This window comes from Fusarium fujikuroi, chromosome FFUJ_chr09 (assembly GCF_900079805.1).
Source record: "Fusarium fujikuroi IMI 58289 draft genome, chromosome FFUJ_chr09".
NCBI lineage: Eukaryota > Fungi > Ascomycota > Sordariomycetes > Hypocreales > Nectriaceae > Fusarium > Fusarium fujikuroi.
Genome location: NC_036630.1, coordinates 321,661 through 339,318, shown reverse-complemented (window position 1 = coordinate 339,318; position 17,658 = coordinate 321,661). Strand labels below are relative to the sequence as shown.

The 17,658-nt window shown below is 47.4% G+C and overlaps 6 protein-coding genes; 3 read left to right on the top strand and 3 right to left on the bottom strand.

The window, feature by feature from the left end:
• Window positions 1-1,896: 1,896 nt before the first annotated feature.
• Window positions 1,897-2,777, top strand: FFUJ_10075 (related to Rtm1p; the record flags this gene model as incomplete). XM_023567951.1 has 2 exons in its annotated part: window positions 1,897-2,056; window positions 2,113-2,777. The coding sequence occupies 2 exons, from the start codon at window positions 1,897-1,899 to the stop codon at window positions 2,775-2,777; spliced, it is 825 nt and encodes a 274-aa protein (XP_023435321.1).
• A 920-nt stretch (window positions 2,778-3,697) lies between these two features.
• Window positions 3,698-4,758, bottom strand: FFUJ_10076 (related to carbonic anhydrase; the record flags this gene model as incomplete). XM_023567950.1 has 3 exons in its annotated part: window positions 3,698-3,899; window positions 3,962-4,524; window positions 4,621-4,758. The coding sequence occupies 3 exons, from the start codon at window positions 4,756-4,758 to the stop codon at window positions 3,698-3,700; spliced, it is 903 nt and encodes a 300-aa protein (XP_023435320.1).
• A 1,339-nt stretch (window positions 4,759-6,097) lies between these two features.
• Window positions 6,098-6,916, top strand: FFUJ_10077 (related to dehydrogenase; the record flags this gene model as incomplete). Its single annotated transcript, XM_023567949.1, has 1 exon — window positions 6,098-6,916. The coding sequence occupies one exon, from the start codon at window positions 6,098-6,100 to the stop codon at window positions 6,914-6,916; it is 819 nt and encodes a 272-aa protein (XP_023435319.1).
• An 826-nt stretch (window positions 6,917-7,742) lies between these two features.
• FFUJ_10078 (probable MFS drug efflux pump) lies at window positions 7,743-9,593 on the bottom strand (the record flags this gene model as incomplete). XM_023567948.1 has 3 exons in its annotated part: window positions 7,743-9,037; window positions 9,088-9,382; window positions 9,435-9,593. 3 exons carry the CDS (start codon window positions 9,591-9,593, stop codon window positions 7,743-7,745), a joined length of 1,749 nt encoding a protein of 582 aa, XP_023435318.1.
• A 2,504-nt stretch (window positions 9,594-12,097) lies between these two features.
• On the top strand, window positions 12,098-14,489 carry FFUJ_10079 (related to tol protein; the record flags this gene model as incomplete). XM_023567947.1 has 2 exons in its annotated part: window positions 12,098-12,731; window positions 12,787-14,489. 2 exons carry the CDS (start codon window positions 12,098-12,100, stop codon window positions 14,487-14,489), a joined length of 2,337 nt encoding a protein of 778 aa, XP_023435317.1.
• Window positions 14,490-15,057: 568 nt separating this feature from the next.
• FFUJ_10080 (related to YSP3-subtilisin-like protease III) lies at window positions 15,058-16,833 on the bottom strand (the record flags this gene model as incomplete). XM_023567946.1 has 4 exons in its annotated part: window positions 15,058-15,750; window positions 15,822-15,868; window positions 15,923-16,073; window positions 16,126-16,833. The coding sequence occupies 4 exons, from the start codon at window positions 16,831-16,833 to the stop codon at window positions 15,058-15,060; spliced, it is 1,599 nt and encodes a 532-aa protein (XP_023435316.1).
• Window positions 16,834-17,658: the final 825 nt, after the last annotated feature.

The window sequence follows — 17,658 nt, the reverse complement described above, 5'->3', positions numbered from 1 at the left end:
TTCCGGCTTGGTCTTGGACGCGACGGGGAAGCGCGCCAGGTAAATCTGAGATGCATTGTTACCCCGACTGAGCGACAGTTACTCATGTATCACATAGTATTATTGACTCCTGACGATTTGCAGAATCCGAGCACGTTAATGTGACGAAGCGACTTTTGTCGCCGATTGTAGGGAACGCGCTCCAAGGCTCATCTTGGATTGACTCATCGCAATCGTGGGGCCGACTCTCAGTCTTTCAGCCTTGTTCAAATCCGTCAATTGTCAACCTCGATTGTAACTCAAACACCCACGCAAAGATTTCACTCTTTCCATAGCGTAGAAGCAAAAGTGACTGTATGTTGCAATTATAGTTTAGACAATAATTACAGAGCGGAACAAGGAGAATCGATAAAGCATCCAGTGAGCCCAACAGCAAAACCCACCAAGTATGTATTCTCATCTTGAAGTGACAGAAATGACACACCAGACGGCCAAAAGTACAAGAAGTTAGGGTTCTAAGTCAGTCCAACGTCGACCACGGCCGCAACTCAAGACCACTGCCCAACAAACTCCTAAGCAGACCGATCGACTTCTCACGAGATATCGGCAAAGGCTATAAAACTTTAGAATGATATGGTTTCAGGAACGTGTAGATAGCAGCTTAAAAGAAACTGAAAGATTTACGGTTACTTGAAACCTGGAGGTAAAAATGCTAAAGTTCTGGAGAAAGATGTTCTGACTGCATGTTGGATGTGTGAGAATGATCGAAAGAATTTTGTTATTAAAGAATGATTAATTATCTCTGGGAGAAAAGGGCCTTGCAAAGACAGAGAAAGGGGCCGAGTCGAAGATTTGTGATGATGCGACGATAGGGTTCTGCAACAATGTGTCGAAAGCAAGACTGAGCAAAGAGAAGGGGAATGAAGAGTAACAGAACTTAGATAAAGGGGCGAAGAAGAATATCCGAGGACTACTTGGGTTCGTACAGGCGAGAGGGCATGAATATTTGGAAGGCTACCTAAAATGAAAAGCTTCTCCTCTCTGGCCTCTCAGATAAAGCTAACAACTAAAGGGCTTCCCCAACACTCTGCCAGCTTTCTAAACCGACTGGCTCAGCAGCTTAAGGGATTCAATGTAATATGTACAGTCTATGTCGCTGGAATGAAGGATCAGGCTGTTAGAAAGCTGGAACTACTCTAGGCGCTATATGTAGGACTCTTGATATCTACCAGCAGAGAAGTCGATTCTAGACAGCAGCCAGAAAATTAATGTTAATGAACTAGTGAATGTAATAACTCTTAAAAGAATGGGAAGCCTCTCTATTCGGACGAGAATGCATTTGTCAGGCTCAATCTACGGGGATTAAAGTGTTTAGAAACTGTCACGCTAAAGTCCAAAAACCCTCTCACTTATTAATGAGGATATGAAAGTACCAGTTACTTCTGAAATAATATAGAAAGATGTTTCACTTCCTAGAAAATGGGTTGGATAATATGCACGGTCAAAAAGAAATTGAAGTCTTGTGGTTGCAAAACATATCATAATAAACAACTCAGCGGGAACTTTTTAGCTGTGGCGTGTTTACTCACGCCATTTCAGTAGCAACATTACTCCTCAGAGCACTTTTGGCAGATGAACTATCGTTGTCCTGCTCGGCCTTCCCGTCGTCCCAGCCACTCCCTCAAGACCAAGCCAATCATCTATCTCGATGCCACCTAAACGAAGCCACGCGTGAGTTGCCGCATCATCAAAACATGGAAGTTCCCGAATGCCAATAACACCAAAACCACGCAGTCCCCCTAGAACAAACTGAGGCTTTTTCTCCTCTTGTTCATTTCATTTGATCGGCAAGTTCAGTATCCCGCAAGATAGATCTAGGCCACTCCGTCAAAAATCGGTTTATACTAGGTTCTCATTATGGCATCTACAGCAGACAACGTCTACGAGTTCTACCGGCCCTCGAGAGCATTAGCGCTTGTCGGTTGTGTAGTCTTTGCAGTTCTTAGTGTTGTTCACTTATGGAACATCCTTAAGGATCGAAGATGGTTCTGTTTTACTCTTATCTTCGGAGGACTCTGTACGTCCCACCTTACCTAAATACTATGGACCGTCGTTCTGACAATTGTCTCATAGTTGAGATCGCGGGTCTTGGTGCGAGGTTTTACTCGGCGGGCCATTTACGAGACCAGGAATCTTACGGCACGCAAACACTCCTTATCCTCCTGGCGCCCATCTTCTTCTCCGCAGCGATCTACATGCTCCTCGGCCGAGTAATCAGAGCCTCCAGCCATCCCGACCTTTCTATCATCCGAACAGTATGGCTTTCGAAGTTCTTTGTGGTATCCGATGTCTTGTGTTTCGTCGTTCAAGCTTGCGGTGCAGGAATGCTTGTCAACGCTAATAATACCGCTGATCAGAACAATGGAGAGAATGTCATTCTTGCTGGGCTAGCGCTTCAGGTTGTCGTGTTGGTCATCTTCCTTGTTTGTACGGGGGTATTTCATGCGCGACTTGCGAAAGGAGGACTCATAGGGGCGATTAATCCTTATCTCCTATTGGGCACAATGCTCAGTGAGCTATATATCTGTGCGATACTGATTCTATTCCGAAATGTTTTCCGACTGGTTGAGTTCGGACTTGGGGACGATGAGTATTTACAGGCGCATGAATGGCCGATTTACGTCTTTGATATTCTCTTCATGGCTATCGTTATGGCGTTGGGATTGAGTTGGTACCCAGCCGATCTGCAGCTTCATCATGATCCTTATAGACAACGACCAATGACCAGCACGGCTTAGATCAATTGGATAGAGAAGACAGTATGAGAGAAGAAAGAGTCTTGCCAATTTGTACTTTAGCTTGCTAGGAGGACTTACGTATGAGATAGTGTTTTAGCGAGACAATTGAAGCTTGATTGATAGTTGTCGAATATGGGATATGCTACCAATGCCTTAGATGGATACACGAGCCAATAGACCTCGAGATATTTTGATGTCCTTCTTGTCAGCAGCTACTGCATGTCCAAGGATATCCCGGTCATCGGGGATAGCACGAAGAAATAGAGTTTGCCCACGACAGCCCCAACCAAGCACGGAGAAATTCTCGCGTTTCGGTGTCATATCCACAGTATCATAATCCCAAACTCTAATAACCGCTCATAATCTCCCCTTCACTCAAACACCACTCTCTCCAATGCTACTGTAAATCCTCGCAGATCCATTTCTATCCCGGAAACTCATCGCCAAGAGAAATGATAGTCGCACAAACTTGACAGCGGGTGGCTTTAGCACCGTCGAACCCGATGCAAACAGGTGGGGAGAAGATCAGCGACACCAACTCTGAGCTAGCCAGGGGTAAACACAGAAAATCAGACGGTTCCCCACGTTCTCCAGACGTTGGGATGCCAAGATATGGGGGCACTGACGTCGAAAGCGACGACATTTTCCAATTTGGCTGTAACGTTCTTAATGATGATTTGGAGTTACATTGGAGATTGAGTACCGAAGCCAAGGGCTCGGCGATAACACTTTAGCATCGGAGAAAACAGGCAAAATCGGAAACTGATCGTGTTCTATGCTTATGCTTGGGTTATATTGCCTTCTAATATTGATACATCTAAATAATCGCTCACTTTGCCTCCCATATGTGATTCTACCAACTTCACCAAAATGACTCCTCTACTCCAAACAAACAACCACCGTGGTATACATAGCACAACTTAGTCATCGTGGTGCTCAATCTCATCAGCGACCAAGCTCAGGATGTTCTCCTCCCCTGGCACATTTTGAGGGAAGCGAGCGTTGTAGCCGATGACAGATCGGGCCTTCAAATAAGTTCGCGTAGGAATAGAAACCTTCCTAGTGGAGACGAACCACTTGACATCCTCACTACAGGGCGGTGTAGTAAGCGAGCCCGAGTATCTAAGACAACAAAAACCGTCAGCGGGCATTACTTTATTCTTGGCATGCTTAGTAGAACTCACGATCGGAAATCGCCCTTGTTGAGGAGCGATACAATCTCGGACATTCTGAGATACTTGATGTGAGTGGTTTGTCCCAGGGTCGCAATCTTATCCACCGAGTTGAGAACGGTGGTAACGACAGTGGATTTCGTAGCAGGGGTGTCTGTCTTGCCCTTGCGCGTCTCCCTGAATTTATACGAATCGGCCGCTCCATCGTCGAGATCGATAAAGACGCCGATGACGGCGAGTTTGTTGTCTTCGCTGGCGTGAACCATGTGCATCTCCATGGCTAAACTGGTACCGTTGTCGATGTGCTCGCTGGGGAGATGGAAGTGGAATTGCTTCAGGTGGTATGTTGTGTTTTCGATGGTGATTTTACCGCCGAGTCCTTCAGTGACTACTTCGACGGTACTTCCCAAGTTCTCGAACTCAGCACCCTTGGTGAAGTTGGGGATCTCAATATGAAGGTCTGAGGCGGGGATGATGTTGAATGAGCCATCGGCGAGGTTGATGGGGGATTGGTGGTGACCTGTGGCGCATAGTTCGTTGGCTTTGGGGTCCAAGTTGTACCAGTTTGCTGGGCCCTATTGCTTAGAATTAGCTACATGTACAGAGATCTCTGAAGTTCTTGCTGTATAAGAGAGACTGCAGATGAAGTACAAGGGGATTGGGTGGCGTACATTGGCAGCGGAGTATCCAAACTTGGGAGCATGAATAACATCAGCTCTCCGGTGAAGATGCGTTCCATATGCACACGATGCCTGGACCTGCGGCGCACAAGCAGCAAGAACAGCTAACAAAGATATCCAAGAAGTCATGTTTAAAGATGTTGTTTACGCCAAAAGCTGGGGAAACCGTTGAAACTCAAGAAACAAGGTAAAGAATAAGCTTCTACAGATCTCAAACGCATGAAACCGAGAAACACTCTCCATTTAAGTATTCCTCCATCCTCATCCCTACAATCCCCGACAGGTAATATGAAGCCAGGGTTATGATCCAGGGGTCTACAGGCTGGGGCTTACATCAACTGCAACGGTAGGTAGCTGTCTGCCGCCAAAGTCACGCCACAATTGCTCTTACCGGCCAAGCCGGGGGCGGTGGATCTAAAACGGGTGTGTTTATTGCCTGGACGGTAGGTAATCAATGTTGCTGAAGAAAATGAAATAAGCGTCGCCGGGTATACCCTGCTCAGTTATGTCCGAGTGTCCCGTTGAAACTTGGGGACGTTTTTAGTACTGCGCATTCGGGTTAGAGGAGACCCTGAACTGAACTTAACGCTAGTCTGCATGAATAAATTATGCTTCTGGCCAGAGAAGCGTCAGAACTGCCGTATCCGAACTTGCACTCATCCTCATAGCGTTGCACTCGTAAATCCAGCTATTTATCGGTCTTCACCCCGAGTATCCTCTCAAAGCGTAACTCTGGATAATAAAATGACGTGTGCCAGGTTGTTCTTTACGCCCGCAACGCCCCGCGGAGTAATCGCATTAAACTGGACACTCTCCATGGAGATGAGCAGCGGGATATCACTGGCTGGAACAAAACCTCCAGGACCTTTCAGAAAAAAACGTTGCCAAGCGCCAGGGGTAAGGGTCAGGGTCTGGGGGGCTCAGACGGGGCAGAGGTTCTGGACTCCTTGGCAGTGCATTGGCTGTAATCTGACACACGGCCTGGACCTGTGGCTTGAGAATGACTCGAGGGCGTGGAGAATGGTAATTTCACTGCTCAAGTCTCTCACTTGTGGAGTTTTTGGAGAGGATTGTGAATAAGCTTAAGTTTGGGACGATGCTACCTTTCTCCGTACTGAGCGAGTCAGGTGACTTGGCGATAGTGGATTCGCGATAACAGAACCCAATGGAATCATGTTTTGTATGACGACGACGATAAATCCGCTCAACCTCACTTAGATCCCATCGCAAACTCTATCACAACTGCCAAGACTTCAATATCAAGCTCTCTTATAGTCTCCATCCTATCCTGCACAACCCAGTCTAGCCTCAACTTACCGACGATTTGGCTTCCCCATCCCACTTTACCCCTCGTCCTCATTACCAAGCCAGTCACGATACCACGGCAGTTGATACGACATACGCAAGCTTGTCACCTGTCATTTCCCCTTCGATTTCATCTCGAGATCCTTCGAAACTCAATCTTGACATGGCTCCCTTGTACCAAAAGACCCTCGTGCTCGGTGCTTCGTCCGGTATTGGAGAGGCCCTTGCCGCCAAGCTCATAGCCACAGGGACAAAGGTCATTGTCGTCGGTAGACGGCGCGATAAGCTTGAAGAGTTTGTCAAGAAGTATGGAGAGGAGAATGCAAGGGCTGTTGTGTTTGACGTCAGGGACTTGAATGGAATCAAAAGCTTTGCCGAATCTATCGTTCAGTCGGATCCAGATTTGGACTCTATCGTGTTTAGTTCAGGCATCCAACGAGGATTTGACTTTGCGAATCCTGAAACTCTGGATCTATCTGTTCTTGGCGACGAACTTACCACCAATTACACATCTGCCGTGCATCTCACCGCAGCATTCCTCCCTCATCTCAAGAAGCAACCCCAAGGCCATCTAATCTACATCAGCGCCACGCTTGGCCTAATTCCCTCAATGATCCGAACACCAAACTACAATGCATCCAAGTCCGCTCTTCACACTTTCATCCTAAACGTTCGAGAGCAACTCAAAGCTAGTGGAGTGTCTAATATCTGCATGATTGAAGTTTTTCCACCAGCTGTTCAGACGGAGTTGCACGATGAGAAGCATCAACCTGATTTGGTGAACGGGGGAGAGATCGGGATGCCGCTTGATGAATTTACTGAGAAAATATTTGATGGGCTTGTTAGGGGTGATGAGCAGTTTGCTGTTGGGCCGGGGGAGAGCTTGTTTAAGGAGGATGGATTTGAGACGCAGAGGATGAAGCTTTATGAGGCAGGACGTGAGTTTATTAATAAGTCCCTGGCTAAATACCTCAAGAAGTAGGCATATAGGATTATTTCAGAACTGAAGAACCTAGTATGGCTTCTCTAGAGCTATGGCGCGTAAGAGACTATGTGGAATTCCTATACCCTAAGAATGTTAAGTAGCAAACCCAATTTTGCTGCATAGTTGCTTGCATAATTATGTAATCATAAACCTAATTCCTTCACGCTCTGATCTCTGCTTGGCTATGCTACCATTGCAAGCCTGCGAAATCTCTTGATTGACGTCTGGAACATCAGCCAAATTGGGCCGACCAATATTTTCCCTCAAATTCGACTCACTCATAGCTCATGCGCACTCCCCTTCATCTAGCCACATCTTTTGAGGAATGTAATATTTAAACGAATATCTCGGATGAAGCCGGGCATCTATGAAACAAACCTGCATAATCTGCAAATCGCGCATCCTCAGCTGGCCCGTTCTCGTATGATTTTCAAGCCACAGCAGCATAGCCTCACATCCCTGTCCTGGCTTACCTCTTAACTACCTGACTGTCATGCTGATGCTCTGAAAAGGTTATGTAAGAAGCTAAAGAAGGAAGGTAAGCATGTGGATGGTGTGGCGAGGATTACTTCAGCTATAAGCAACATGCTGGATTTGGAAATGCACGGCGCCAGATGTCAGAGCTGAAATCACATGTGAGAAGCCACGGTCGATAGTCTCATTCTTGAAGAGTTTTACGCAGTTTGTGTAGACCAGTATTGGTGTTCTGCCTGGGTTCAGATTAAGTGAATTATTATCATAGTCTCCATTAACTATCTTAGCTATGACACTTGTTGTCATGGCCTGTAGTACAGATCGTAGATGCCTCTGTAGATGCAACACTTTACATCACCACAGCGACGTGATCATCCATATACTTCCCAATATCTCCCAAGAAAAGAGAAGCAAGGACAGAAACTGCACCAAAAGCAATGCTCACATAATACACCCACTTGTATGCCTCAGCATAAGCAATCTGGCCAGCCTGGATCACAATGTTATACAGCGCCTCATTTCCCTTGATACCTGGCACCTCGGCAATCTCGTCCAGTAAAGAAATACTAGTCAGCCCGATAACCTCCCCGATGACTTCAGTTGACGTGATATTGCCATACTTCACCATCGCACCACCAATGTAGTGAATAGCAGCAGGTGTGAATTTGGACACAAGGACATTGTAGTAAATGGTGTAGCCGATGCTACCGCCAATGACACGGATGCTCAGAGTAAGCGCTGCGATAGTCGCGATGAGATCGTCGGGGCAGATGATTGTCGTGATGATGCTTGCTGGGACGACGATTCCTCCGATACCCAGGCCAGCAAGAACGAGAATTCCCCATAGAGTGGACATGTTGTCGGGCCTTGCGACAGACATGGCGCCACATCCAGCAGTCATCAGGATACTCGAGACAACCATGAGTGACCTGTTTGCACCTCTAAACACAGATAGAAGCCAGAGGACGATACATGCACCCGCCATGATGCTGAAGCCAACAGGAATACCTCGGATTCCGACTTGCACAGGATCGTGGCCATACACGTTGAAAGCCTGCGTGGGCCAAAACATGAGGATGGAAAAGAAGTTGGCACCAGAGATGAAGGTGATGATGAGTGTCAGGGTGAGGATCCGAGGTGCTTGGGCAATGCGACGAGGGAACATGGGATACGGCGCAAAGAAGCCCTCCCAAATGACAAAGAGGACTACCAGAACCGCTCCGAGAATCAGAGGAACAAGGACATGGGCCGACTTCCAGGTATACATATATCCACCCCACTGCAATCCAGCCATGAACAAGATCATACCAGAAATGCTGAGAAAACCGCCGACGAAATCAATGCGCTTCAGGATCTCTCCTCGTGTTAGGCCCTCTGAGTTTGCGCGGGGCGGCGGGAAGTAAAACAGAGCTGTCAAGACAAGACCGACAAAGGCCCAGAGAGCACAGAACAAGCCGATGTATCGCCACGTTGAGTGTGCGGCGATGAGTTGTGCCCAGAGAACAGAAGGACAGAAGGGCACGATGGTGAAGATCAGGATGGAGACGTACTTGCCACGCTGGGCAGTCGGTGCCATCTCAGATGTTGCTGCTAGGGCGGTGAGTTCGTTGATACCAGCTCCGACACCCGCCAAGACCATGCCGCCTGAACTACTAGTTAGCGTTGACATGTAAAGAAAGGATTGGGAGGCATACCGATAAAGACATTCATATTGTGAGCAGTAGAACAGACGATCATTCCGAGGACGATAAACGACGCTCCGGATAGTGCAACGTATCGACGACCAAACATATCCGATAGAGATCCGACAAACGGGCAGACCGCTGCCAGCGAGAGTAGGTTGGCTAGAACGAACCAGGTCCAACGATCGTGTCCTCCGATATCAGCATAGATGTACGGCGGGACACCTCCGAATAGATAGACTGGGATCTGGGAGCCTGTCCAGAGAAAGGCTTGCGAAACGAGGGCCATGAATCGTCTTTTTGTCATCTGAGATAAGAGTGTTAGTATACTTGAATTTATGGACTCATGGTGTGTATACCTTTGTATTTTGACCCTCACCCGACTCATCCGCATGAGCCTGGAAGGCGTTCTTCTCCTGATAAGTGGCGGCAGCATGCTCAGTCTCTACATGAGTAGGCTTCTCGTTCTCAGAGTTCTGCCCACTGCCGTCGTGGGCGTCCAATTGCGTCGGACCCATGGCGATGTCTTCAATGGGAGGCTGCAATAGAATATCTGGTAGCAAGGAAGGTTGACTTGTTGAATGAATTAGGGAAAGTAGTTATTTAAATTGAATAATATCATGTTACACTGATCGACTGTTTATCCTCCTTATAAGGACCACTCCCCCGATCAAGGTGCCGAGGCATCCTGTCGTAAAACGAGGGGTCAGGATACGCTATTGAGAGTCTAGACTTGATTTGAACGACAGGAATTGATAAGGAGCCACGGAGAGAGATGGAATGGGAGGTTCTGTGATAGCAAATGATCCTTACAAGTCATTTGCGATCGGCTCTTCGGCACCTTTAACACGAATCTAGTCTAGCATCGGGAGATGGAACCCACACTTGCAGGAAAGCCACGTCGTTCGATCTGCCAATCGCAACTTTTGTCTCTTTTAAAATGATGCTTAATATTGAGGCAGATACACTTGACTCCAGTGTCTGGTTCTGCAGCAATGTACAACGAGTCTCAGAGCGGAAATCATGGTATATTCAGCCCCGTCTTCTTGATCTTTATAGCTTTTCAGATATATTTAGAGCAGCAGGAGTCTCCAGATTCCAGCAGGAGTAGCGGGTTGCGACCACGGAGTATATCCCCGTTTCTGTCTTGGCGCGTTAATGCGACCTCGGCCCCGCGGACCTAGCATGCTAACCCACGGGGTCGAGCGCGGGGAACCCTGCTTAGCTCGAGGATAGTCAAGACTTGCCACGTTCCAAAGCAGGGTTCCCCGTAGTCGACGTCGCGCAGGGCCTAAAGCCTGTAGAGATTGACTTGCTATTGATGGACTGCCAAGGTGTCTAGATCTATTCCATCGAGGGATTGTCATGCGCACAGACTCAGCAGCTAGGAATAGTTGACATGCAGCATTTTGACAGGTCTTGGATTGAGCCCTTGGCCGTCACGATACGTGTTTGTGCTAAATCAGATCATCGCCTTGGACTTGATACGTTCACATGAATTTCCCTATGGGGTTGATTCCTACTTGCAACTTCCGTGCCTATGGAGACTATTATGATGTAGGCGCAGGCACTAGATGTATTATTCTGTGTTATCTCATGAATGACATAGGAGCTGGAAACTTGGAGACAACCCTTCATTATACACATATGTACATCAGCTATCGTACTCGTTATCGTTTAGACTATACTTCAGCCATGTCTAGATCTGAAGCACATGCCTGGGCTCTGCGGAGGTTGGAGCTTCTCTCGGAAGATGTCCGTGGGCTTTATTGCAGACTGTAACCAGCAAGTCTCACCGATAAAGTGTGCCCCCAGAGAAAGAAAGCCACTAGTTGTACACGGGAACAATATTCTCAACCGAACATGCCGCCAGTGGACTTCCAACCCTACTCCTGACAACCCGCCACTCCGGTCTCCCGCGCTCCTGACTGATCACTCGATATTTCTTACCCAAAAAGCTCTGGATGTCAAGGTGTTATCAGCCACATACCCATTCGAATGGGAGAGAGGTACCCAGTAACAATATATTCCCGAGACCTAATCCTATTTCAACTAAACAACCATTTCTCAAACTCTCGGAAGTTTTGTTGCAGAGAGATTAGGCTTTCATGCCCAGGAAGCTATCCTCACCGCTGATGATCGAAGCTCGTGGGCCAGGCTAAGTCTATTTTCAGTCAATTTCCTTCTGCCGCGGGGACGGTCACAAAGCAAGACCCTGGCCAAAGGCTAATGATATAGATACTTGAACACGACATCTCAGATTGAATTGATTGTTAATTTGGGTATGGCGTAGTGATCAGAAGCTGAGAGATGGACACAAGTGAAAGTGACCCCGCAAAGGGACGAACTGCGTTATCGATTATTTTGAGGGTGATTGTGTCATATATATTTGTTCCCAAACATTGGCCAAGCTACACGTTTTGAACTTATAGGGCACATACAAATTAGCTAAAAAAGCCACTAGGCGTTAAACTGCTTAAATTAAATCAGCAAAGTCGACGTGAACATCCTGGCGGCAGTTCGGTTGATTTGATTCGTCTGTCCCGCCAACCCCGAAACTATTGTTATGAACCATGTTTCTTTATTTAGTTAGCCCTGATGGGTTCTGATTTGCCTTAGGGGTTTTCAGCTGGCTACCAAAACCCTATGGAGATCGATGGCCCCGAAAATGCCTGGTAGGTTGCAGATGCAGCAAGTAGAGCTTTTAAGGCGTTAACTTAATATCATACTTAACCAGAACTTCGAGGACTAAGCGCAAGTTAGCATCACATAAAGGCAAAGCTTTATGAAGTGATGTTTCAGCGCGAACATATCCAGTAATGAGAACGGCAGTCAGCCTCAGTTGAGACAGTTTATCCACTTGAGGTTGTGCCAAGACAGAGTTGGGCGCTTATGGCCACGGTGAGGCGTCTCGGTGGACAAAGGCATGCCATATCAAATGATATTTATTCTAGATGTCGTCGCGTCGTTAAATCCTGACGTATGACAAACGACTAGAGGACAGTTTAGTCTAACATCAAATATGCCTCTTGAGCTTCGCCTTGAGTCAGACAGAGCCATTGTTAGCTCAGACGACAACGATTGGATTCAACATATTCACAACGAGTTCACTGACTCAGACCTCGACTCAATTAATGCCGACTCAATTGAAGAGATATTTGAAAAACTCGGAAAGTTTAATGTCCTCGGCCTACTAAATCTGGCTATACGCCTACGCGACATCTCTGGTTCGCTCAAGGGACGTATCTCGTCGGCTCTCAGAAATCTCGGCTTTCGCACGCCACGTATCTCGATTGACCAAGAAGGGAGATGTATCAGGTGTGGAGATATGCATGGGATTATGTCTTATTTACATGAAATGGAAATGTCATCTAAAGCTGGGTGTCCATCATGTCACATCTTAGCCACAGGTATACGACTGTATTTGAAGAAGGAGAAATCATTTCGGAGCGGAAGATTGATGGTTATGAAGGACTGGAATACAGGCTGCGCAGGGAGACAGTTTGTACAAACTAATGTTAGGTCGGCGGCGATGCCAGGGGCGCTGGGAGTGAGGGTCTTTTTAGATGGCGGAGGAGATGTGAAGCATTTGTTTACAGACGCGAGAAAGGTGCCTATGAAGTTTGTGGGCGAGTTGAACTTCTTTGGCCTTGATGGTGGGTCATTTGGTTGAGATTCAAGACGAAGCATAAGAGTTACTGATGTGCATAGGGTCCCCTACATCGTGGGATTTAGTTGGCCTGGCGGCTGAGATCTCTGGCGACACAGCGTCAGACGCTGCATTTGAATGGTTTCGAAACCAACTAGTTCATTGTGTTCAAAATCATCGGTTGTGCAACGAACTCAATGCCGCGAAGCTACCTCCTCGAGTCCTAGACCTTGGCCCTCCTGGTACCGCAGGGCTTGACACTGATATTAAGCTCGTGTCCTCCCTGGGTCAGCAAGATCGTTACGCATGTCTGAGCTATTGCTGGGGCGGTACTATTGATATTCGATTGCTTCGAAACAGATACCACGGATATCTCCGTAGAATACCGTGGGATATTCTTCCCCAAGGGTATCAAGACGCCATTCAGCTTACACGCCAATTGGGTATACGCTACATCTGGATTGACTCACTATGTATTGTCCAGGATGATGAGGATGACTGGCGACAACAAGCTTCGCTCATGGCACAGATATTTCGAAATGCCTACGTCACCATCGCAGCTACAAAGTCGCGGAACCCCAATGATGGCTACTTTTCTGTCAGCCCATCTAAGTTCATCGCCACCAGGATTGAGTCCCAGGCACAAAACGGAGAGACCCGACACGCATATGTTCGACAAACGATCCCACACTTCTTCTCATCAACGGCTTCACCAAATCGTGACTTTACCAAAGGAAATTTCCCTCTCTTGTCTCGAGGATGGGTTTTTCAGGAAAGGCTGCTATCTCCTAGAGTACTACATCTAGGAGACCTGGAGATGGCTTGGGAGTGTAACGAGAGCTGCGCTTGTGAATGCATCGGAGAAACAAGGACCTATGAGTCAGAGCTGAGGTGGACGCACACGAAAGGAGGGTACACAAGGAGAATGGCGGAAGCGAAGAGCGAAAAGGATGTCCAGCCAGAATGGAGAAGTATCGTGGAGCACTACACCAAGACTAGCTTGACTTATCGGAGAGATGTCCTTGCAGCGATATCAGGTGTAGTAAGAGACATGAAACGCCACCGAAGCGATAGATACCTTGCGGGTGTGTGGGAAGACAGCGTGTTGGAAGACCTAGCATGGATGTCGTGTGACAGGACGAAGGCCAGGCCCAGCGGATGGAACGCTCCATCGTGGTCGTGGGCATCCGTTGCGGTGCCGGTGAAGTTTCCGAATAGGCGGACATTCCTGAATGGTAGATATATCCAGGATATGGAATTCTTGGAGCATAGGACACGGTTCGTCGAAGCTGGGATCACCGCTGTGGGTCAGGATGAAACTGCGCAACTGAGTGCTGCTCATATGGTACTTGTTGGGCCCATGATTTCTGCCAAGCTCGATGAAGACCCGGATATTCTGAGCCAAAGGCAGCTCTACCTGGCAACCAACAGGGACAGAAGCCTGGTATTCGCACCAGACTACGACCTAGAGAGAGAAGGTCCAAGTTGCGTGCCCATGGGAACTACGATATATATCCTGCACTTGTGCCAGGAGCCAAAGTTCAGTGATGAAAAACGAAGGGACACAACTAGAAAAGCCTTCTCGCTGGTCCTTAGGAGGCTACATGGACTTAACGGTAGCAACGGCCAAATGGTTCGTTCGAGCGAAGACCCTACAGACGGCACGTACGAAAGAATAGGGATCATGTTTCAAGGCCCGGATCAGGCGTACTCAGAGGGATATGTTGCGGCACATGGAGTGGATTGCGTGGTGAAACTCATGTGAAACTTTCTTTTTACTTGTTTATTCTATTGAGGTCCTACATAACAATTTAGTTCAGTTCCATATTTGTCCAAATTTGTTGCTTGTTTCATGACAACACGTTTGTTGATGACAGCGGTGCGTAACATTCGAGAGGTGTGGATGAGAACCTTGGTTGATCGGTAAGGAATGATTTGTTTCTCTTGACGGATCGCTAACACCCTCTAGCAGTATTCCTAACTGGATATGTCGCTAGTGTTCTAATTCTGCTCTTTACATCTCGCTACCGTGGCCCTCCGCTCTCCTGACTGATGACACGATGAGAATTGTATCTCATACTCGGCGTGCACCCAATACTGGCTTTATTCAAGAAAGCACACGTAATAACCTGATCTAGCTAGATACACTCGTCATGGATGCTTGCTACCATCATTGCATTATCTTAGATTACAATCGCAACTACCTTCTTCACTATCAAAGTATCCCTTATCGAGATCCTCTTCAGAAAGAGGTGAATCAATCGTTGGTTGTGCTCCGGCTATCCATGGTAACAGAAGTAGTTAGTACAATAGTTGAGAGTTAAATGAACTATTCATTGCAACTTGCCGAATTCAACGGTGTGTTGTGGACCGTCGTAGTAGTTCTTGTTCCAATAGTCGCCGCGCTGTTTGTCGTATGGGTTTCCCTGCCTCTTATCAAGGAATGACCCGGGACCAATCTCAGGGGGTTCTGTCCAGGGGATTCCGGCATAAGGATGCCGATCAAACTCCCTGTCGGGGTTGAAGAAGCCGGTGTTGATGAGGTTTGGTTCGACACCTGCCTTGGTCATATTCTCGTCCATTGTGACCAGCGGCACGAGGTTGGCATCTAACCTGGCATAGATATTCTTACCATCAGGTATGTTCCACGCACCTTCATACCCAACCATCATAGCCATAACTCCAGCAACCAGTGGAGATGCCAGACTAGTCCCATCTCCTGTTATCGGCTTTCCTGTTATATGATCTGCAGTGGGCACACGAACTCCCGGTGCGAAAACGTTGAGTTTGCGATGATAATGGGATTGTTCCCATCGCTGATAGCGCGCGTCAATGGCGCCCACGCTGTATGTAGACTTGAATCTGGCCGGGGCGTGTAGCCAATTCTCTCCAGTGTTGCCTGCTGCTGCTGCTATTGGAATACCGGCTGCCCTTGCTGCGTCCCAGGCGTACTGGAAGTCGGGATCTGTTGCGTGCTTCGGAAATCCCATCGAGACATTGATCACAGAGCCTCTCCAGCCGTCGGGCTAAATATAGAGTAAAGGTGTTAGTTTTCCTCTATCCTATTATTATAGTATTGGGACATATCGATACATACCGGGCTCCCCCAATATTTCTTGTGCTCTGAGATAACATCACTAACGGCTAGGATAATGTTAGAATGTGAACTAATACCTGATTTATGAACGTTGGGAATACCTCGAAGGATTTGGGAAAGCCGTCCTCCGCCGTTCGGCTTACACTTCACTTTCACAGACACGAGGTTAGCCCTCCACGCGGGGCTCAACATTCCATTGTTGTATCCAGCGGCGACGACTGCTACTTTGGTACCATGCCCTTCTGTATCTCTCTGAAATCTAATGTTAATTCTTGCCCAGACGTGGAGGCTGTTTTGTACTCACCATTGTCTCGTTGTCGCAGTAAGGGGCTTTGTCTTCCTCTTTTAAGCTGTTAAGATTCCACATTTTGCCGTCTTGACTGCCAAAAGCAGACAGTCTAAGCCGAATGCCAGAGTCGAAAATGTAGATGTTGACACCTTTTCCAGCATCTTCTAACCACGGGATTCTAAAGTCAGCATGTGGGTATACTGTATCCCCTTTCAGCCTTATCTTGTTCCACAATCCAATCATTGCTAGGTGCCATTGAGCGTTGAAAAACATCTCGTCCCACCTCTTACTTACTGCAGGGGTATCGACAGGTTGCTTGGAACTTGAACCACCGTGGTCAGAGCCATCGGGATTGTGATGAATGGGATCTATTTCGGTCTCCCCATAATAATCGTGCCCTACTCGTTTGATACCGGGATCTCGTCGGATGAGTTCATGTATCAGAGTTGAGTTCTGTGCCTCAAGCTGGAAGTAATAGAGATCCAAAGGAGCCAGGTAGTTGAATTCTGATGCCACATCGCTGATGTTGACACCGATGTTGGCATAATGATCCTCGATGGTGTGATTGTCATGGAGGCGGACTATGTAGCTGTGAGGAATTATACTGGTTTTGTTGCTTGGGATGCGATATTTGGCTTGCTGCTCGGACCTAGGTGCTAGAAAGCCGTGAGAGCTCTGAGCTAGGAGGCCTAGTAGTGTATATCGGAGAAACTCCTTCATCATCGGAATAGAAGCTGTATCAAGGCCAAATGTTCTGCCTGAGAGTAGCTGCTACGCCACGCTAGAAGGATATTTCCCCGTAAGAAGTTGTGGTAAAGAGTATTGCGAGGTAGGGATACTTATGCTGCAAACAAGTCGCAACGATCAAGGAGAGCAGTTAGGACCAATGCAGTAGTTCCATTTGTACTGTACTCCCTACTCAATGAATACTCTTCCAAATGTTCGGATAGGGGTAAGCCCCATCCTTTGACAGGGTTGTCGACAGTAGCGGACATGCTCAGCCTGACGGAGAGACTCGAAGCCGGCAAAAGAGGAAAGTCCCGGAGAGCGTAAGCTGACATCGGTCCTTTAGTAGCGCATAAGGCGAATGCATGGACCTTTAGCAGGTCAAATCGACTGATATCTCCACTCTATGCTCAGAGCCATCCACTTGAAAGCAGGAACATGGTACTCCATTGATGTCAGCCGGATGGTTACCTGACCCAGCCTCATTAGGAGAGCTCGATATTCTTGACATGAGTTTCAGCTATGTTGAATGGCAGGTTGATCTTTTCTGCGTCTGTACTGCTGGATATACATAGTGGGAGTCAAGGCTGCATGTTGTAAAGATGCAAATCGAAATTGCATTTATCTCGTGGGAATAAAATATGAAAAGTGAATGTTCCGCGCAAAGGCTGAGAAAATACACTCTGAGCATGTGCCCTGAGAAGTGGAGGCAAAATGCGTGCAAATTTAGAAAATGTAAAGGATTCAAATTGTCAGCGCAATATCCCCTCTTGCTTACTGTAACTGATCCTAATGGCGAGGACTCACAGCCACCATCTTGAT